The 21,419-nt window shown below is 37.9% G+C and overlaps 2 protein-coding genes across 8 annotated transcripts; one reads left to right on the top strand and one right to left on the bottom strand.

Annotated features, from left to right (window-relative positions):
* The first annotated feature begins 134 nt into the window (after positions 1 to 134).
* On the top strand, positions 135 to 20,698 carry LOC135161938 (dnaJ homolog subfamily B member 13-like). Of its 5 annotated transcripts, none has more exons than XM_064119959.1 (6): positions 135 to 379; positions 19,371 to 19,592; positions 19,669 to 19,813; positions 19,981 to 20,158; positions 20,248 to 20,419; positions 20,480 to 20,698. In XM_064119959.1, exons 1-6 carry the CDS (start codon positions 315 to 317, stop codon positions 20,664 to 20,666), a joined length of 969 nt encoding a protein of 322 aa, XP_063976029.1. In that variant the 5' UTR covers positions 135 to 314; the 3' UTR covers positions 20,667 to 20,698. The 5 variants fall into 5 exon arrangements, with proteins under 5 accessions (XP_063976029.1, XP_063976027.1, XP_063976026.1 ...); XM_064119957.1 differs by lacking the exon at positions 135 to 379 and adding an exon at positions 18,315 to 18,475 and having other exon boundaries at positions 20,483 to 20,698; XM_064119956.1 differs by lacking the exon at positions 135 to 379 and adding an exon at positions 18,315 to 18,475.
* LOC135161925 (uncharacterized) lies at positions 1,266 to 18,023 on the bottom strand. 3 transcript variants are annotated; one of them, XM_064119932.1, is made up of 10 exons: positions 17,891 to 18,023; positions 16,962 to 17,343; positions 16,799 to 16,896; positions 9,478 to 9,794; positions 8,255 to 8,521; positions 8,003 to 8,135; positions 7,624 to 7,793; positions 7,023 to 7,304; positions 2,471 to 2,611; positions 1,519 to 1,860 (listed from the first exon to the last, which is right to left on the bottom strand). In XM_064119932.1, the coding sequence occupies exons 1-10, from the start codon at positions 17,925 to 17,927 to the stop codon at positions 1,534 to 1,536; spliced, it is 2,154 nt and encodes a 717-aa protein (XP_063976002.1). In that variant the 5' UTR covers positions 17,928 to 18,023; the 3' UTR covers positions 1,519 to 1,533. The 3 variants fall into 3 exon arrangements, with proteins under 3 accessions (XP_063976004.1, XP_063976002.1, XP_063976003.1); XM_064119933.1 differs by having other exon boundaries at positions 8,255 to 8,518; XM_064119934.1 differs by lacking the exons at positions 16,799 to 16,896; positions 16,962 to 17,343; positions 17,891 to 18,023 and adding an exon at positions 11,016 to 12,374 and having other exon boundaries at positions 1,266 to 1,860.
* Positions 20,699 to 21,419: the final 721 nt, after the last annotated feature.

Genomic DNA, 21,419 nt, shown 5'->3' with positions numbered 1-21,419 from the left:
GCAGGTCTACAGTTTCATTGGTGGTTGAGGACTTATGAAATTCAGGAAACCGAGCCCATTGGCTGGTGATGCGGTTTTATTCCATCAATGGACACGCCTTCATCACCAAACGCTGGCCAATCTTTGACTGATGGCCTACAATGGTAGAACTGAGTTTTTAATCCGCACAATGTGAATGTTATGTCGGTCAACGAGTCAATGGTACATACGCCCATTGAGGGCTTTGGATTACAAGTTCATCGTGACTATTTGGCACTTACAGGGGATGAGTTTGCAGGGGATTTTGTGCTCATATTTTTGTCAAGTTCGTTGTGATGAGAGTTTTGGATTTTTCGGTAGATTATTTTCAATTGTTGAGTGATCGCTGGACTCCGGGAAGGTGAGTCCAATATTAATGGAAAAATGTAAATGTAAATTTTTAATTTAATGTATAAAACGTCTCTTTGCCGCATGTTGTGATGTAAAAATCGTTCGGAAAGTGTTTTCCCGAATATTCAAAAGGAAAGTGCCCAAAAATTCGATTCAAGGTTTTTCAAAATAATTCATTTTTAGCTCGAAATGAGTTTTACACTAAAATGGAGACTGCGTGCATTTTAAATAGAATCACCGAATTTAGTTGCGCCTGCGGTTAAAAAGTTGAGGAATTGGGAGTGAGGGCAGACAAAGTGAAAACAAAAAAGTATTTGATTTTTTTTCCGGAATGAATTTGTACAACAAAGAGCATCCGTCGGGGGCAATAGGTGTGCAATAAAAATTCTTGGGTTAATCAATGTTTGATGTTAGGACGAAGTAGGAATTTTACAACCACCTGACCGACGCCTGACGGTCTACTCTCGGCTCCTGGTTGATGCCCGAATATGATGGGTGGTCAGCTTCCAGCGGCTTATACATTTCTATTATATTTGAGGGATGCCGACGAGTCGGATATATCGTAAACATTAAACAAATGGTTTCAAATACCACTGTAGTCATCAGTGAGTTAAAACGAAAGAAAAGTATTCAGTTTTCGTGGTTGGAGAAAAAAATGATTCGGGAGAGAAAAAAAATGGAGAGAATGTTGAAAACTTCGTATGATTACATACATATATATATAGTGTATGCATACACTAATGAAAAATAATTGTCAAGAATATCCACCTCAAAAAAAAAAGTTTTATCATTCTGTGTTTTTGGCGCGTGATAAATTCATTTGTTGAATTAAAAATATTGCGATGAATTAAAATAAAAAAATGTGTCGTTTGCGTTGAAAACATTTTTATATTCGCTGAAATAAATAAGATGTCACTTTTAAATTTGCTTCATGGTAAAATAAAATGACTGAAATCCCTGCGCCGGAATAAAACCTTAAGAAAATGTCAAAAAAGCGACTTTCATTTAATTCATCGGAATGAACAATTTATTTGTCAATAAATTCACCAAGACATTAGGTTCATATCGACGAAACGAATGGATTTTATCGAAGAACGCCTCTAATTCAATCGGAGAATAATCTAATAATTTTTCGGAATTCGCTGAATGAAAAAATTGAACATCTCAATCATCATCAACATTAATAAATTGATCGTCTTCCTCTTCCTCCACGTCTTTCTGCTCATCTGACTCTTCACCCTCATTTTTCTCCTGGTCCTCTGAACCCTCGAACGGGCATCTAGAGCCCTCAGTTCTGGAGGTGCTACTCTCATCAGTGGACTGATCTTCCTTGAAGTGGACTCGCTCGGGAACATTAAATCGGGGATAGTTGTCGTGAAAGAAAAACTCGGGTCTTTCCATCATTGGGACGTGGTCTTGGGGCATCATACGCCCCGGAAACATCCAATCGCGATTCATGCGAGGGGGTAACTCCATGTAGGGGGTGCACTTCTGGAAATTTTCAGAATAATTACTGCTTCAAGTAGTAGAGCTGCGGAATTGTTCTGACAAAGTTTGGAAAATACTTCGGGAAATTTCTGAAAAGGAATATTTAACACAATTTCATATTAAAAAAAAAATACTCTAGGGAACTGCACAGAACCGAGTTTTCTAAATCCGAATATTCCTAAATCTCCAGAATTTGTTTATTAAAATTTTTCCAATTAATAATCACAAATACATGAATTTTAAACACTTTTCGGAGTCGTGACGTCAATTCACCGGAAGTAAACTACCCCTTGTTACCACTGGAAGCGCTATTGAATTATTCTGGCCTCTCCCCAACAGCCGGACTTGCGACCAAAACAACTCGAGGGGGTTGTGTAAAACAATAGCTATTAATTATATTAATTTAGGGATTAATAAATGTAGCTAATGAGGAATGAGCATTGGGAACTCGAGAATTTCGTCGATTTTTTGGTGTTTTATTTACGTTTTTTAGTTGTCCGGGGATTTTGACTGAAAATAGGGGCTGAAACTCACCCCCATTATGGAGGATTAATTCTACTATGTTTAAAAAACACTGAGCTATTAATTGATGGAATAGTAGGATCAAAATTACCGAAGGATTCGTCATATTTGCCATCGGAAATCCCACGATGGGTCCAATCCAGTAGCACTCGTTAGGCCCTATCTCCTCGGCCGACGGCTTTTTATGGGGGTAAGGGATAATGGATGGGAAGAAATAACCTTCAGGAATGAGCTGAGAGGAAAGAAGAAATCATTATTATTCATTGATATTATATAAACGTTTATTATTCTGTCTTCTTAATATTCGTCACAGTTTCTCTAAATTTAGGACGAAATGAAAACATCTGATCAATTGCCTCCTTAACTTATCTTTGGCTAAAATAGGTCTCCCCTAGACTTTCCACACATTCACAATTTCCAATCTCATCGTCAATCACAATGACAAATCGATAATCTTATTAATTGGAAGCGATGATTTTTCAAATATTCCATTAAACAATTAAAATTTTACCAAAATTATATCACATCAATGCAAAATTTTGAAGACATTTGTTTCATTTCGTGGCACCAAATTTGTGATTGAAGTTCATCCATCGAATTCATCTGTAAAAATCGACTGTGCTCGTCGATACAATTACATCCTAGATAAAATTTTGAATAAATTTTGATTTTGAGATTCGCTAAAATTTGACGTTACATTATCATCTATGGAAGATCATTGATAATCTCGCGATGCATCATTACTTTCGTTTTTTCTACTACCATTACCGAAATGGGAAATTACGAAATAGTAAATTCACAAAAGAGAGAAACTATAGGACTTAACAGCACCGGCTAGCAATATTGCTAAATGTATAATTCACATTCTTTTCTTATATTCATGGGACACATTGGGTGATGATCACCTTTCACCACATTCAATTGATAGTCTCCAAAAAAAAGAGACCTGTTACAATCACGACGAGAAATTTCGGTTAAACATTACTGTCATTCTATAAAAGTTTATCAAGAGTTATCGTTACCTCATTTACAATAATTATCATTTTTACCAGGACAAAATTTCACTAACTTGGAATACAATTGGCCGTCGTATATTAATTTTTATTAAATGTCAAGATGGAAGATAGAACTTTTATAGAACGATAGGATGATTTTTTTATCGAAAATTCCTCACCGCGTGGAATTTCACGATTTTTAGTTCGTCTCTATTCACAATCTTCGTAATTCGTTAATGCTCACTTAAAAATCCACACTTTACACGGGGTTACGGCGTTTTGAGTCCACTTGATTGGGACAATTGTTGTTATCATCTCAAAACGTCACGTCTTACATTGTACTTTGGGCTCTCGAGTTGAGTCTGATGATATGGGAAGATAGATTTTGTTCACTTAAATAATAATTAGTTGGGGTCATTGAGAAGACTACCTTTTAGTTATCTTTGGTATACCAGTTTCTCCAGACATTTCACATGCAGAGCAACAATTTTTACAAATAAAAACTGATCGATTCAACGATTTTCTCTTCGATCGAGAAAACTCTAATAATAGAACTAGGAAAAGTTGATTTGATTTTGTAGTAAAAAGAATCTTAAAAGATTAACATCCGGTTGGTCACGACACATGTTATCGCAAAAATGCTGAAAACGGCAATGTGAGGCCCATCATGCGACCACTCGAGGGTTAAACCCCAGAATTCTAAGCCCTTTGAATTTTTCAATTTTTTCGCGCCCAATGAATGCGCATCTAAAGACAATAAAAATTACCAATAAATTCCATCTACTCCAGGATAACTATCGTGATTCGTTAACGTCCTTATTGACTTTCTTTTTATAAAAAAAAATTAAAAACAGCGCTTCGTTCCTTGAGCCAGTTCCAGAACTTTAAAATTTCGAACCAGACTCAAACCTCCCAATTACCTCGTTCCCTATTATTTTTCGTGAAGGAAAATAAATATTTTTAAATGCGCACACATTATGATTTATTATTGAATTACGTGCCCTCGTGTTAGCCGTTATTTTTTAAATCTATGTAACGTGACAGACGAAAATAAAAGCTTTGGTCCCATAATAGGTAAAGGATGGGGTTTTTAACGTAATTACTTGCATTCATTAGCTTACGCTCTCTACCTCGGAAACCAACTTGCCATGAACGATATTTTCGTCAATCCAATGTGTGTAAATGTCATAACCCTGCCCCTCCCCCTCCCCTTTTCTAGCACTATGCATGTAACATTTATGTTTTTTTCTTCATTCTATCTTGTTTCTCCTGTCAGCTAAATAATTTTGTATAGATATATTTATCATCTATATAATTTTTAAGTATACTTATATCTATAATTGTATCACATATTTAATTCTTTTGATAATAAATATTAATAACTTATTAACAATAATAAATTATTAACATATACATATATGTTGAATGTTCCATTTTGTTTATTTTTTTTTATATTTTGTTTAAACTTTTGATTATCTTATTGAATGAGACACATGCATCGTTCTCATTTGAATACTCCTTTTCTTCGAGAATTTCTTGTGTCAAGTTGATCATCGTTGATTTTTACTTTGCAGCGAATCTAATTACTCTCATTGGTCGGGAATAAAGTCAATCAGATTAGATATGATCATTCGAGATATAATTGGTGGTTAATAGGGTTAAAGCAATTATTGATAGTTTTATCGTGAAGTAGTAAAGTTGAAGCAAGTCGAAATATTTTATAGAAATTATCGGATCAGTATCTCTCTGTAGATTAACGAGTTCTGTGCCACCAGTGGGGGGGTTTATGACGGCATCAGGGGAGATAAAAAGTCAGGATCTTGATAATTTTGTGGAAGGTAAATCGATTTGTCACTGTTTGAAATGGAGAAATTTCAAGATTACGAAAAATCAATATGAAAATCTCATTCATTGAAAGAAAAATTGAAAAAATTGTCTTTAAGGGTTGGGGAGGGGGGGGGGGGTAATGGGTTCGATACATCGATCTAAACAATACGTATTAAAAATTGCTTTTTCAGCAACGATACATCGATATTGTCAAATGTTGATGTCGTATCGAACATTCGCAGTTGGGAACTTGAAGTTTCGCATGTGACCTGTTTCATTTTACTACTTCACACCTGAATTTAGTTACTTAATTGCGTTAAGATTGATTTATTCCTGTTAAAGTATTGATTCCCACTTGACAGAGAAACGCTCTTTGATTGAAGAATTGTTTATTTAAATATCGCTCTATCCAATCTATCGTTAAATATGTTTTCAACTGCTTGTCCCCCGGAAGAAACTCTCAGAATTGGCAGAGTTAAAATTTTGGCTCTATTCATGGAAAATTTTGATTTTATTCAAAATTCTCTATCATCTAGACATATATATTTCGGACATGAAAATGTTTCCTACACTTTCCGCGTAAATTGATTCATTATTTTTTGAATTTTATTTCTTGCTTTTAAAATCGAGAATAGATTGAAAAAAATTAATCGGACAGACGATACATATTCCCTCTAATTCATTTAATTTTATTTAAATAAAATTTCTATTCACTTGTCTTTCTTAATTATCATTAGTTACTTAATATATCCAGTCCATCGAAAGGCACAATTTTGATAACCAATTACAACAAATTCGAATGTTTTTTTCTTTCATACGCGGACGAAAAAAGAACCGTGCTGGCATTTACCTAATAAATCCCTCTCTTTATCCACATATATATATTTACTTTATCAACGAAACATATATCTATATGTATTATATATAATCTAGTAATTGGAAGTGCTTCTCTCAATTGTTCTTAGATCTGTTAGATTTCTTTTGTACATGAAAAAAATAATTGGACTGAACGCAGACTGCAGTGAGTCGCTGATCTATGAGTTCAACATTTCCATTTTATCCACTAACTTTATGCCGACAAAAAATGAAAGATATTTGTGAAAATTAGGCGTAATTAAATATTCATCATGACAATTATCCCCTGTCAATCCCCCTGTCTGTACGATCGAATCAATGGATTATTTTTTACGAAAATTATCCCTTGATAAATTGTCTAATAAATCGTTTTCTCGATTTACATTTCTTCCTCGATATTATTTGCTTTTTTGAAGGCATACGATTATTCTGTGGAATCTTCATTGGCTCTGACTTCAATGACTCACCGCAGCCTCAGCTCAAGAATATTGAGATTTTTTTAATGAAGTTTTTCCTTTACATTCATGAATCATTAAAGCGATCCAACTGATACATCCAATTCATTGATCTTAATTTTATCCACAAACATGATCTTTAGATTTTTTTATTCCAAAATCAGAGTTTCCTGTGGATTATTCCGCGACAATCAGTCCAGGTGGCTCCTTCACGTTGGCTCAAACCAATGAAATGATAAATATTCAGAAATCACCGAAAATATTTCAATATTCTCAGGCCCAATAATTTTTTTTGCCCAAATAAATTTGATTAAATCTCCCCGGTAATAGCACTGACATACGGACTATGCCACCGAGGTATAGAATTTCTTACACCTTCGCAGTGGGGAGTCAAGCAGAGGCCATTAAAATCACAAGGAGAGTGAAGCAAACCGTTGGGAGCTTCACCGCTGCAGGACGATGAATCAGACGTTCTATGATTACTTTGACTTCTATCGATACATCTACTTACATTTCCATTTTCACTGACCATATTGGCAAAAAATTCAGATCTGGAGAATCTTCCAATTTCTGTGGACCCAAAAGCCTGATGAAAACCAGGTAAAGGTTGTTTCGAGGGCATCTCAGGCTTATCTGTTTCATCATCAGTAAAATCTTTAGTCTCCTCTTTCTTCGGTTGCTTTTGGTTGTCCTCAACATGTGCCTCTGGCTGTTGGGTCATCAAATTGTTCACTGGAGGCTCCGGATTTCCAGATTGCCACCTCGGCGCTCCGTCGAGACCTTTTTCCGCCTCCTGAAGGTAGCGAATATCGATATTAAATAGATTTTCATGAACTCGGTTTAATTTAATCCTAAAACAGTCACTCGGTTAGAGAATTGCTGCAGATTGGAAAAATTTGAAAAAACTGACTTTAGAACCCTATAATAAATTTTCAAAATTGCTGAAAGAAATATTTCCAAAAAGAAACTTTTCCTTTCACGTATCAAATGAAAGTACTCGACATGCGATGTGGTCGGACATTGTAGAGTCGATTCGCCAACGTTTTCATCAAAATAACGAGGGCAGAGGGTGACCAAGCTGGGATTAATGAAATTTCAAAGAGAGACATTACCCGATAAGTCGATTGAGAGTAACCGGGTGGCATTCGTGGGGCCAGATCAATTTTATTGGTGACATAGGGCAGAGGAAGTTCATCAGGGAAACAGTGTCGTTCCTGTTGATTTTGGAGCATTACCATGTGCCTTGGGCTGCGGATTAGCGGACTCTGTGCGGCCATCGGGGCTGAAAAAACAAATCGATTGGACACAACTCTACATTGCCGATCTTAATTAATTAATTCCCCGTCATTATTAGTGGAATAAAAAATATTAAAGATATATTTGTCCCAAGAGATATTTTCTTCTGCTAATACTTCGAAAAGTATCTTCAAAATCATTTCCCAGGGCACTCATTACCCAAATGAAGTGAAACGACAAATTAGTACAACTCACACATCGAGACACCGCAAAATTGATTCCATGGTCCCTGTGCATGTGAATTAATGGTGTTGACATTTTGCATAGCATGACGAGTCGATATTTTTGTCATCGGTCCACTGCGCGAGTGGTAGGTTGTTGGGCCGTTCTAAATACAAACCAATGAACAATAGAGATAGAAAAGGTAAAATGAAAATGTAAAAATAGGAATTAGCGATGTGTGAAGGCAGAGGGAAACCGTGTCAATGCGATCGATTGTAAACTCACCTGGTAAGGATGCCACTTCTGGCCGTCTGTGAATTCCCCAATGCCGCAGTAATCGTTGCTCTCGAGGCCAGTTCCATTGGTACGGGTGTCACTATCAACCGGAGAAATTCTCGACTGCTGAGCGGAACCGTGAAGGGAAAAATCCCCTGGATAACATGATGCCGGGCTTGATGATGGAAAAGCTGTTCCACATTCAGCAATAGACGTCTGGTTCCTCAAAACATCTTTTGCCTTGTCGAAGGTGCGCTGGTGGGCCTGCATCATCTGCTAAATCGATAATCTAATATTACCTGGATGTCCCTCATGAAAATAAGGACGTCCGGTTATCAAATAAAAACGTCCTGGGGATTTTTTCCTCTGAATTGTGTCGAATTAACGTCTGGAGGTTTCAGTGGGGGCCGTGGGATGTCCTGTGCTAGTCTAGGGTTGGAGGAAGGGTTGGAATGGACGTGCCGTCTGAACGAATCCCAGACTCAGTCTGTGGTGTCATTTGGAGGTCGTCTGGATTGGATGTCCACTTTGTTAAACAAGAACGTTCAATGGACCTTCTCAGTTCTCAATTACGTCCATTGAACGTTTCAAGGTCTGAGTGGCAATCATGGGACGTCCAGTACCAGTCTAGTTAGTCAAATGGACGTCCTGACTTTGAGAATTCCAGACTTAGTCTGTTGATCACTTGGAGAACGTTTATGTAGCTTCGGTGCATCGGTTGGACAATAAAAATTACTATTATGTTACTATTCAAATCTTATGGACGATTGATGGACGTTCGTTGGTCGAAAAGTCCAACATATGAATGGAGTAAAAGGCCCAATGGATGTCCCTTGGTTTTGCCCAAAAATAGTTCGAAAAAGTCCCAGATTTGCATCAGCGCAAGTGAATTAAATGCTAAATCGATAAGGTACGATTGCAAATCAAACAATCTCATCATTCATTTTCTTTTTATTCCGAACTAGGGGTAATATCAATTTGTAAAATGGTACCATTAATATTCCATTACAAGATTGTTAGTCTATCATTATTACCTTATCTACAGGTGAACTTCTTATCTACAAGTACTGCATAGCAGAAATAAGATACGACTTGAATAGCGCAAAAATTTTTCTCGCCATGCAAATATTGTTTTTTGGCAGGGTCTTTAGAATTTGAACAAAAAATTGACAAAAATAGTGAATTGATATGGGAATTTTAAAGATAACGAACATATGGAATGGAAAACTCACTCTGTAGGGAATCATCTGTTTCACGTGATCTCCGGGTGTTGCATGACCGATTGGAAACCACGGATTGATCCTCCCAGGATTATAGGACGAACTGCCCGACAAGGACGAACCACTCTGGCCCGGAGGTGCTGGCGATGAACACGTCATTGATAGATTAATAAAATTCGTTGAAACTGGTGTAGAATTACTGCCGGTGTTGTTTGTTGCATTCTCAGGGGTTGAAATTGGCGCAGATAAGACCGACTGCCTCGATAATTCGCGATTCTGCTCGCGCATTGCTTTCCGCAATCGGGCCTCCTTCGGATTGTACACGTAGTCTACACAAATATGTGAAACTTTTGTGTTAATTATCGTGTCCATTGAACTCACAATAATGTTAATTAATAGGGCAAGCGGCGAGACTGTTTTGAAAAATTCAATTGACGTTTTGACCGAAATTTGCAAAAAAAAATATTCTGTGTTGAGCGTTTTCGGCTGGAGCTCCTTTTACTCTTCCAATGGTAAATTTAATTGTTACAATAAATAAATGAATATAACAACGTTTGTGTGATGTAGTCGAACCTGCAAAAAATACTTTGACCCGGAGGTATATTGATTTTGGCTTTGGACGAGCACTAACTCGTTCATCGTAGGCAAAGTGCCAGACATGTACATCATTCTTGCCCTGAACTGCTGTAACATTTGCCGGACTTCTTCGAGAGAGTATAAAATAAACTCATCAAAAAAATAGGTAAACTCAATTCTCCCGAGCGGTTCAATAGGAACCATCAGCAGATGAAATCTAGAAACGCGTCAACGGAAGCCAAATGTCCGCGAAGAGAGAAGTTCAGTAAAAAATTCTGGAGTCGAATCGTTTGAGGAACAGTTACTGAGTGAACTCGAATTTTTGTAGAACCTCAGAGACTAATGGCAGACAGCCACGGAATTTTTACCGAGCGCATCCTCACCGGTCCTGAGGAATTAACTAACCGACGACGGTGGCCGATGTGGTTAAAGCGCTCGGTCGGAGACCGAACCCCGAACATCTTGGGTTGGAGTTCAGCTCGGAGTATTGACATTTTTAATCTTTTGGAAATTGTTAAACAGAAGTCTAGATACCAAAAATCATCGGAGAATATTAGGAGAAACATTTTTCTAGGAAACGCGGGTCTGGACGTTGTGTCGGCTAGGGTTTTCCATGGTTACCCTGGTCACCTCGAGAGTCTGTCATTGGGGTGCAATGTGATATGATGGGAGAGCAACTCCGCAAACACAAGAGCGCAAATATATTAAAAAAAAAAAACAAGAACCTAAACCGAATTTTGAATGGAGATTTTTTGTATTTAATTGCCCGAAATAAATGCAATTGGCAAAATAATTTGTTCCCTCAGAGCATGTAAAATTAAACAACAATACTCCTACTAAGAAATCAACCAGAAAAAAAATGATTTGCCGGAAAGTGTAATTTTCCGTTTACTTTCCTCCTTGAAACCGCACTGGCGAATTAATCGGTTAAAATCCATCCAATTCCCATGCACTGAAATAGAAAATTCAATAACCTGTCGGATAAGCAGCATGTAGCCTCGCATATCGCGCGTTAACTTCGATCGTATCGGCAATCGGAGCTGCACCATAGCCGCCAGCATATCCATTCATGTTGTCATAACAAAAATGTTGCTGATAGAAATGCCCATGTCCGGGATAGGGCTGCACATAATTGCAGCAATCCATCTCTCTCCCCCTCTTGTCAACGAAATTCGTCAAATATAATTAATCAAATCCATGAATCATAAAAAAATTGATTCTCATCGTGTCACGTATCCAGTATATCCCATTAATCAATGATTGATAATTCACATAAACCGGAAGTGTCAGTTTTCACCTAGTTTTAATCAATGGAAGAAATACGAGGAAATTGGCCGCATGAGTGACTGCGTTTATATCTAATGTTTTGGTTCATATATCACGGCTGAGTCGGCTGAGTCGGCTGATTCTGCACTACACCAGTGCAAATGTAAAGGACAGCGTATCGGGGTGGGTTGGAGGAAGACATTAGAATTCCTGGTAATTGCACACTATCTCAGCTGGTGTCTGTGACAGATCGTGAAATTGATCAACTTATTAATTGAAATATTCTACAAGCGTATAATCACGCTGATCCTGTGCATCGACGCGTGACCCAACTGCAAGTCACGTCTCGACATGGCATCGATCCTCTTTCTCCACCTCCTTCCTCCACCTCCTTTGTGACTGGATGCTGCAGGCGACGAGGTCAACATACATCCAATGGATTTTTCATCCCCATTCGCCCCATTAATACATCCCGGGTACCGTAATTCACGTGAATCTATCATTTCACCGCACTATTCCACTGATCTATCATCACTATTCCCCCTATGTTTTGATTATATTCGCGAACCATAAACACTGGCACACGTGGAGTTGTTTTAACCCCCCCTTCACCCAGAAGAAGTCTTCATTAATCACTCATAAGCCATCCGGATCACAATGACGGAAGTAATTCATTGATTTTTCCCAACCATTTAACAATGCAAATTAAACTCTCGTATCCAATCGATTGATGTCTCCACCGATCTATCGATGATACCGCGAGGTCAATAACACCCGGCGAATTCTCGATACTTTGTCGAAATTTAAGATATCCACTGGCACCTCATCGTCGTCCCTCGACAACTCAGACGGCGACGATGAGGCGAGGGTTGAGCTGAAGCAAGTTGGTACTTTTCCTGGCATTTCGCTGGCTTCTGACCCCCCAATGTTCAACTGTATACCAAAAGCCCGCGCACGAGAGCCATGAGTTGAGTGGGTGCTTTCTGTCTTTGTCACCAACTCGATATGCAGTTACAGTAACCGGTGTACAGAGAGCGAGGGACTGGCCGGTTGCTCTGACGGTGGTCTACTCACAGCGTGACAACGATTACCGCTCCAAGTCGCGCACTCCGATATAGTTTGGCGAGTCTATGCGCTCCGGCATCGACGCGACAGAACATTGAGACCAGAGCAGAGGTCTGAACATTTTGTTGCATACCCCGTATCCCGATATTACTTCAAAATTTTCGAAATAAATATTTCCAAGTCCCAATTCACAGCAAATATCGGGCCCAACCCGGCAACACATCAAAATTTGTCAATCTTACGGATTGTAAATACACAAAGTAAATATGGAGATACCTAAAAGACTGTGGAATCCAGGGTTAATCCAAGTAATTTGTAATGAGACTATGTAATCGAATTAATATTGAGTGTTATATGATGGTTTAGTGGCAGAAATCCCTGTCGTCGCAGTGTGTCGTGGGTAAATAGAGCTCGGGAAGGCATTACCATTTGGCTTCTTATTCCCTTTGGCGTGAAGGAGTCATAGAATTTCCGAAACAGAGGTGCGATTATGACTATGAGGACCTCGACTATGTTTTATGGCATTGTCCTGTCTATGATCAACAGAGAGAGTTAATGTTTCATGGAGGTCCGATCCTGGGATATTTGCCACCTTATGGAGCTCGTTTACAATCGTTTACAATTATTGGAAAAAGAATGTATCCAAGAATGAGCAAATTAGTCAATCAAAATAATATTAAAATCTAAATTTGTATAAAACGAGAAAAAAAAACATTCACTATTTGAAACCTCCATTTTCAGATATTTTCTATTTTTTGCTTGTTTCATTATATTCTGAATATAACTTATCATATTGTATATACCTTAAATAAAAAAAAAAGAGTCATACGAAAGTGTAAATAACCTAATATACGGACTTCAGCTCTCTAAAATAAAAAAAATTCTCTGAACAAATGTAGAACCTCTTTAATCACTTTCATAAATTTTATAATTAATATTCAATATTTCTGAAAATCGCGACGAATTGTCTTATTAAAACCCCATTTAAGGACTCCTCGGTACTGATCCAGTATCTAGAGCCCTTAATCCGCTACTTTCTCCCATCCACGACCCACTCATAGTATTAAAGTTGGACTTTGCCGAACCTACGAATCGTCAGACGTCTAATCTGGGAGTTCATACCTAGATCCCTTGCTGGGATATATCTCCTTAATCTCTGCTAACTAACCAATCCCAAGCCTTGAACCCCACTCTCTCCATTTATTCTCAACCTCTACTTTTCACCCTCGAGCACTCCAAGTGATAAAGATCAACCAAGTGGTAAACATCTAAATCCGGAAGATTCACAAATATTTTTGTCTCAATAAGAATTACGGTGTACCTGTAACTACAAATTATTATCTTTCAATCCACAATCCAACAATTTTTTCAACGAGAACGAATCCCAATTCCCTAATGAAGTAGCAAAATTTTGAGCAAAATTTCCGAATCTAAGAATTTTCGTAACGACTTTTGTTCTGTACTAAATTCAAATTAGCCGCCCAGAACAGCCGTGAGCCAATAAGAAATAGGCGAGACAGACATTCGAGATATCGATTATGAACCTACGAGACCGAGCGCGCGCTGTAATGATAAAAATCTTGATTGACAATTTCAAAATTGAATGAATTCCGAATTCAAATAACCCGCTCTACCCAGCTGTCAACCAATCCGGAAACAGCGAGACAGACTTTCCAAATATCGATCGATAGTCTCGATATTTGCCCTTTTCATAAACCAACAAATGTATCTTTCAAACAAAACCCAAAATCCCCAAATTAAATAAATTTAAATTCAAATTAACCGCCCAAAACGGCTGAGAGCCAATGAGAAAGACGAGCGAGTCTTTCGAGATATCGATAGTTATCGACTTTAACCGTAACTCTCCCAAGAAAACGAGCTGTTGCATATATTTTCCCCCCTTTTCATATCGTTTTTAACTCCCTAAATCGTCTCCTCGACTTTCTCATCCCCTCGCTCCCCCTTTTCCCTCATTTTTTCCCCCAAAAAATAATCGATAAATCAATAAATCATTCCACGGACTTCTGCATCATTCCCCGCACATAACATCATCGCACGACGTTAGTCACCAGGCTGATGGTGTGGGGAACCGGGAATGGATTAAGATTGTGCTGACGGAAAATGTGTTAACGCGCTCGCGCGCGCTTTATCGTCCGCGCGCGTCGACCATCGAGCGACCTGTTCTGTTCTGTTGTCGGCATGACCGTAGTCGCGTCGCAATCAATACCCTGGCCCCCACCTCCCTCTCCTCCCCCTCGCCCCCCAGCCCTCCGTCCACTCGTCCCTGACAACCTCCAGTTGAGAATATTTGCCCCATCCCTTCACCTCCTCTCGACTTTATATCAGGAAGAGGGCCGCTAGTTCTTTCTCTCTTTTGACCCCTCTGCGTTATCGCAGCCCTTCGACGATCTGTCTTTATATCACGCGGCTCTCTCACCTACGGAATTTTTTTTTTTTTTTTCGTCGACGCCGATGTGCATACGATGGGCTCAATCGCCACTGTGACGCGCACCCCACCCTCACTCCCTTCGATCTCCCGCTATTCTTGTCCGGAAGACTCGCTAGATGAGAAACACCGCACGCATTTGCGGATGAATTTTTTTTCTTTTGAGGTGAGGAAGATTGGCGGGAGGAAATCGATCCGGGAAATTATTTCTGGAGAATTTTTGGAGGTGTAACACAGGCGGTGAATTCCTGATTGAAATAATGGGAGGGAAAAAATTAATTTTATATTTTTCTGTTGTTTATACTCAGTATTAGCGAATATTTTTAGAGCCTAGAGTTCTGCAAGTGTGGGCGATGATGTTTATGTTTTTTGTTTGTTTAAACAGATTCGAATGGATAAGACCTGTTAGGGCGACGTTACTTAAGGTCCGGGGTGATGTACCTGTTTGTTACTTAGGTCAGTTCCTCTGAGGAATTGGAGACGAGCGGATGGGTCTTCCGAGCGATTAATTGATACAGTATTTTAAGCTAATTAATTCACAGTTTCGTTATTTGAAATATCTCTTTTTTGATAAGAGGTAACTACCGGAATTTTCGACGGATTTCTGTGGTTCCAGGGTGAGGGTGTTGGGGTCTTCTGCGTCTCAGAGTGTCTTCTTCACTTCCGGCGAATTTCTCATTAATAAATTCAAATTTATTGGCGGGCCTATTCCAGATAATTATCGTTTTCAAAAGATTTCAGTTCGATGCGCCCGTGACAACGTTAACACGTCGGGCTAGAAGACAACAGACCTCCCACACTACCTGTCAACGTGTTTCCCTTGATCAACGAACCGTGAGTGGTTTTGTTTTATCAATTTTAAAAATATATTGTTGACAAATTGATGCAGCCGACCCTGATGCTTCAGCTGTAAAGTCGACTGAGAGTACGTGTTTACACGACAAGTAGAGGATTGTCACTTCGCAAAAAAGTAGGACATGGAGAAGGATTGAACGATGGGGCGTGATATTCACGGAGATTTTTTTTTTTTAACGTTTGCCCGGTTGAAGGACTATTGATTTTCCCTTTTTTCCCCGTGCGGTGCTAACGCATTTGGAAAGCATCAGACTAGATGTGCACGGCTGCGGGTCAATGAAAAGACCGATGAAATAAAACGTTTTTAGTCTTGAATATTTTATCGACTGGGGAAAATAATAGGGACATAATGACCCTTGGGCTTGACTTGAGATTAATTTTATCTATAAATAATTGGACATAATGTGTAGTGCAAAATTATACGGTTCATAGTTCAGGCAGTCGGTAGAACCGTGATAACATATGATTTACTGATCTGGTATAATACAGGGAACCATGGAAGACCCTCGCTGTACAGGCGGCCGATTGTGCAGAGCCCTAGTGTACCCTTTTGTCATACTGAGTAGGATGCACTGGGCTCATTCATCCCTAAACTTATATATATAATTGTATATATGTAAGTGGTGAAATGACACGAGTTGATTCATCGTTGCATCTAGTTTTCGAGCCGTATCTCCGAATTTAAAAGAGATAGCGGAATTTTTGTAATAACATTAATTGTAGTGCGCAATTCGCTCCATAAAAAAAGTTCTTATAAAAATTTTGCTATCTTTCATAGATTTCGAGATATCCATTAAAAACCGGGGAATAGTCACAAGTGATTTATCTCACTTCACCACTTAGTTGCTCAATTTTTGGTTGAATTCCGTCGATAAATTTTGAAAAACTAAAATACTCGTTTAAAAAAAAATTAGCTATTATTCAGGGCAGCTTTAAAAATATAAGCATAAATTATATTTCTAGATGAAGAGAGACTCTTTAGTCAACTGTCGACTTTAGAAGAGAGAGTGAAGGAATTTTTCTAATTAAAAAATTTCCTCAACTGCGGGATCAATCCTATCCTCCTAAGCTCTCGTTATTGATATTGTAATGGAATGTTTTAGAATTGAAAATAGAAATTCTCACCCGGATATTTTCGCTTGTGTTCGGCGTCAACCTCACGTGCAAACGCGAAGTACTTCTCCTTCTCGTGTTTTTCCAAGCTTTTCCAGAGCGCGCCCAATCTGTAGGAAAAATATGACAGGATAAAAATGTAGTTCTTTAATTTTTCATCACTTCGAGGACTAGCCTAACGCTGATGTCCTTGTTGGACTCCCTCGGATTGTCCGCCGCCAGTTTTTTCCTCCAGTCGTTGGCGAAGAGCATGAAGGCATTGGCTGGACGGGGTATCTTGGCTTTTCCTACCGACGATTTCCCGCCACGTTTTAGTGCGCTTGCGTTTTCCGTTGAATCCTGTTGATAGTCCAGTGACAGCTGGAGAGGATCACTAGGAATTTCGCGTTTGCGCGAACGACTCGGCTCAACGCGAATTTGCTTCTTCGCGTCCCGACGGGTTGGGCGGGTGTTTTCGTCGGTTGGAGAGTTGATCACCTGGTCTGGGGTCGAGGGGAGAACCATTTCTTCCGTCGATGACGATCGCGAACGGTCTTGGGGCTTAATTCCATTTTGACCTTAATCAAACAAATTTTATTGGAAATATTGTCTATCAACCCTTGTGGTGCCGTCCGAGCACTCGGTTGCCAATCGACGGACGTTTTGCTCAATAATTTCTTTCCAAAAAAATAAAAAATTGACCAAAATATTCTCGAAATCGTTAAGATTTGACCAATTATCATGAGATCAATCCCTTTGTTCCACTTATTTCTCGATAATGATTGAAAAACGATTTGAAAATGTCTCCAATTTTTTCGAACTTTGTAGGAGATGACTAATCAAGTAAATTGATCTATAAATATTTAAGAATAAATGATGTTGTCAAAATACCTCCTTTATATAAATGAAATTGTTGTAAATGCCCCATTTTTGTCAAATTTACTCCAATTTATTCTTTTGCTCCAATTTGCTCAATTTTTATTTACAAAACATCAGATAAATAATTACCTCGATGAGAGGGAATTTTTGTAATTAAAAAAAAATCCGTCAAAATAGTTGTAATTTTTGCTCCAGATTCGGACCTTAATTTTTACTCGCAAAAGAGTATAAATAATCATTCCGTACCTTTCTCGGAAAAAACGATGAATTGGTAGTTGCTCATTGTTTCCGACCACGAAAAATCCCTCCGTCAGAGCCTTCAATAATTCCTCCAGATAACTTTCACCTCCACAATGTAAACTCACGAATAAATAATACGAGAAACAAAATATTAATCCAGAAATTGTTGAGATTATCGTACGGTTGTTGAAATTAAAAAATGAAAACCTGAATTCTCTCTTGACCCGTCAGATTGTTTCGTTGTCAAGTGAGTCTTCTCTGTTTAACGTCGAACGTATCTTTTGTTTTCCCCTGTCTGTGTCAACGAAATAAATGAAAGAAAAAAAAAATTCAAAAAAAATGGGGGAGGTAAATAGGAGGGCACTTTCTGCACATCCGATTGTTCAACAAAGGACTGCCGATTGTCGTTGGACCTGATGCTGCTGCATTCATGTATCTGCCCCTATTTTTGACGTTTGACGGGGCCTTAAAAATCTTTCGATCATGTGCTCGTCATTCTGTAACTCGAAAAAATGCCAGATCGATTACTATGGATTACTGGGACTCACGAGGAATTGTACAGACCTGGAAATTAAAAAAGCGTATTGAGAAGTTACATACTTATGGTTGATTAAAAAATTTATTAATTGACTTTGTGGCACTCCTTCAGTAATTTATGGCAAATAATTTAATTGAGTGGATTAAGAGATCAACTATCCGTTTTTCCGTTGATATACCCAACGATGAATAATTAATTAATTATCATTCCTCTTTTTAAGAGAGCAGAACAATTTGTAATATGGCATTGCATTTTGAATTGGAAATATTTTACGAAAGTCGTGATATTAATTCATTGTAATTGATAATGATAATTGTTAGGAGTATAGAAAAGGTGCTCTCAATTATTTGCAACGATATTGAGTGAAATATGTTGATAATTTAGAAACAATTATAATTGCGATGAGTGACATAAATAAATTTTTGTTGGTGACAACTGGAGAGCGGTTTATCATAAGACTTCTACTTGTTCTTTAACTATTAAGTTGCAAGCATTTTACAATCTTTTATAAATAATATGTTAATATGTAATTTGAAGACTACAAACAACTCCTCTTCAAACAGAAAATAATTGTACGGAGCCAGAAATCCACCAGAAAATTCTATTGAACATTTTAGTGCACATCATTTCAAAATAATTTAACTATCAGTGATAGTAATAACGTAATTATTATTCTCAAATTTTGCTGAAAAATCTCGCAATCTTCCATCGCATTTTTGAGGAGAATGTTTCTGTAATAATTTAGAGCAAGACTCTAGATTTTCATATTATTTCACTTAATTTTTTTAACTGAAAGGAGATGAAAGCTAGATTGAAAAATATAGAGTATTTTCATTAATAATAATTAACGAAAACTGTTAATAGAAGTTTTGTGACAGTTGAATAATAATAATTCTTAATTCTTGGAGAGGAGAATTTTCAATATTTATTATTTCGACAATTCTTCAGTTACAGACGTCTGGCAATCGATTATCATCCTGTGGGGAAAAAGAATGAAGATTATCTGGAAGTTTTTACTTTGGCTGGTGAAGCATACGAGGTCCTTTCAGACCCATTGAAGCGAGCTATCTACGACCAGTACGGTGAGGTGGGCTTGAAAAGCGGCCTACCAGGTCCACACGGACACATTCCACCTTATGTATTTCATGGCGACCCAATGCAAACATACAAGTACTCATTTCTTTATCTACGATGTATTTTGAGAATCGTGTTAATTCGTCGGGTAAATATTTCCCTTGGAAATAAGTGAGTTTTTTGGGACTGAGTCTCCTTACGCCAATTTACTGGACTTCCTGGAGGATGAGGAGTTGTTGGAAAGGATTACTGGAGGTGAAGGAGTCAACAGAAAAAATGATGACGTGCTGATTCCATTAGAATTACAGTTAATCGAGGTAAATTCACTTTACAATCGGTATTCGGGGTAATCTCAACTCAATTTGTTTCTAAATTATTAATAAAAAAAAATGATTGTTCTTATTCAAAGTTGAAAGGTGAATCAGTACTTTAGTCATCAGAATTCTGTTGGTTTTTTGAGATAAATTCATTTCTTCGTCCCCAGATTTTTCGTGGAGCTCTGAAAAAAGTGAAAATTGAAAGATTAGTGTTTGCTGACTCCGAGAAGACATTTACAAAAATGGAAGAAAAAATATTCACCATAACTGTGGATCCCGGATTGAAAACCGGTACAAAAATAATATTCCCAGAGGAAGGAGATAGAAGTCCAAATACAATTCCCGGTATGAGGAATTATCTCTCATCCAATTGGTTTACTCGTTGTCTTTCGTCTCCTTTCAATTATCTCACCAAGAAGTTTTATTTATTTCAGCGGATATCGTCTTCATTACAACGGACACCGCCCACGAAACCTTCCAACGTGAAAACGACGATCTCCTGATGACCAAAGACGTCACCCTCAACGAAGCCCTTACTGGAACAGTAATTAAAATCGATACCTTGGACGCCAGGACTCTGCGCATCCCAATAACGTCAATCATAACGTAAATTAAATTATAAAAAATGAGTTTTCATATTGGAGATTGATAAATGGAATTTCAAAGCAGGCCGAACTATCGAAAAGTGGTTTCGGGAGAGGGACTTCCTATGATGCATGAACCAAGTCAACGTGGAAATCTTATAATAAGTTTTGTCATCGAGTTTCCCATGTATTTGTCAGTGACGAGTAAAAATTATGTGAAAGAAGCTCTGGACGCAAAAAAACTTGATATTATACCCGATTGTAACTGACATTGTTCAATAAATTATTGTGCCCTGATGGAACTATGAACATTGGATTTATCAGAAAAATGTCCCAAACGCTGACTGAAGATCATGAGACGGTCGGCTATATTTTTCAAATATTTCGACGCTCCAATTGTCCTGTCCGAAATCCCCCAAAAAAATTCAAAAAATTGAAAAATATTCGTAGTTTTATGGAATGTCTATTTAACTAATGATATGTGGTATGTGCATCCACAATATTTTTTATGCTTTGAATTAGAAAATGAGTTATTGCCGCGAACTTGAAAAACAGAAATGCAAAATGACCGTCACTGAGAAAATTGACAGCAATGCCATCAGTTGTGACTATAGATATTCTCTAGGCTGACAAAGTGGCGGCCATTCTGAAAAAAAGTTGCTACGTTTCCATTCCAGCAACTGTGAAGGATACGATTAGTGGAGAGATTCAGAATACTATGGGAATTGGACAGGTCTCTCATAAATAAATACATATATGTTGACAGTAAACAACTAATATTTACCTGGTCAAAGGTCTGCTAATAATAATTTATTGTAAAAATACTGGGACGTGAGAACTGTGGTGGTAGAAATTGTTATTAATGTCATAAGGTCTGACGAATGAAATCCTACAGGAGTTTGGCTGACAAATAAGAGACAATTGATATTTCGTGATAGTTTCATTCCACATTGATAAAGAATCGTTTGAAGTTCAACAATTTATTCGCCGAATTATTGATTAGTCGGAAATGTGCGACACAG

The sequence above is a fragment of the Diachasmimorpha longicaudata genome, chromosome 4 (assembly GCF_034640455.1).
Source record: "Diachasmimorpha longicaudata isolate KC_UGA_2023 chromosome 4, iyDiaLong2, whole genome shotgun sequence".
Lineage (NCBI taxonomy): Eukaryota > Metazoa > Arthropoda > Insecta > Hymenoptera > Braconidae > Diachasmimorpha > Diachasmimorpha longicaudata.
Note: the sequence above shows the minus strand (reverse complement) of the source record. Positions and strands in the feature narration are given on the sequence as shown.

Coding starts and splice junctions, on each gene's coding strand:
- LOC135161938 (XM_064119956.1), top strand. CDS start 18,315: ATGTATCTGCCCCTATTTTTGACGTTTGACGGGGCCTTAAAAATCTTT. Junction 18,476..19,370: donor TTAAAAAAGCGTATTGAGAA/GTTACATACTTA, acceptor ACAATTCTTCAG/TTACAGACGTCTGGCAATCG. Junction 19,814..19,980: donor TAGAATTACAGTTAATCGAG/GTAAATTCACTT, acceptor CTTCGTCCCCAG/ATTTTTCGTGGAGCTCTGAA.
- LOC135161925 (XM_064119932.1), bottom strand. CDS start 17,927: ATGAGCAACTACCAATTCATCGTTTTTTCCGAGAAAG. Junction 9,795..16,798: donor ACACAAGCGAAAATATCCGG/GTGAGAATTTCT, acceptor ATATTTGTGTAG/ACTACGTGTACAATCCGAAG. Junction 7,305..7,623: donor ACTCTCAATCGACTTATCGG/GTAATGTCTCTC, acceptor CGCTACCTTCAG/GAGGCGGAAAAAGGTCTCGA.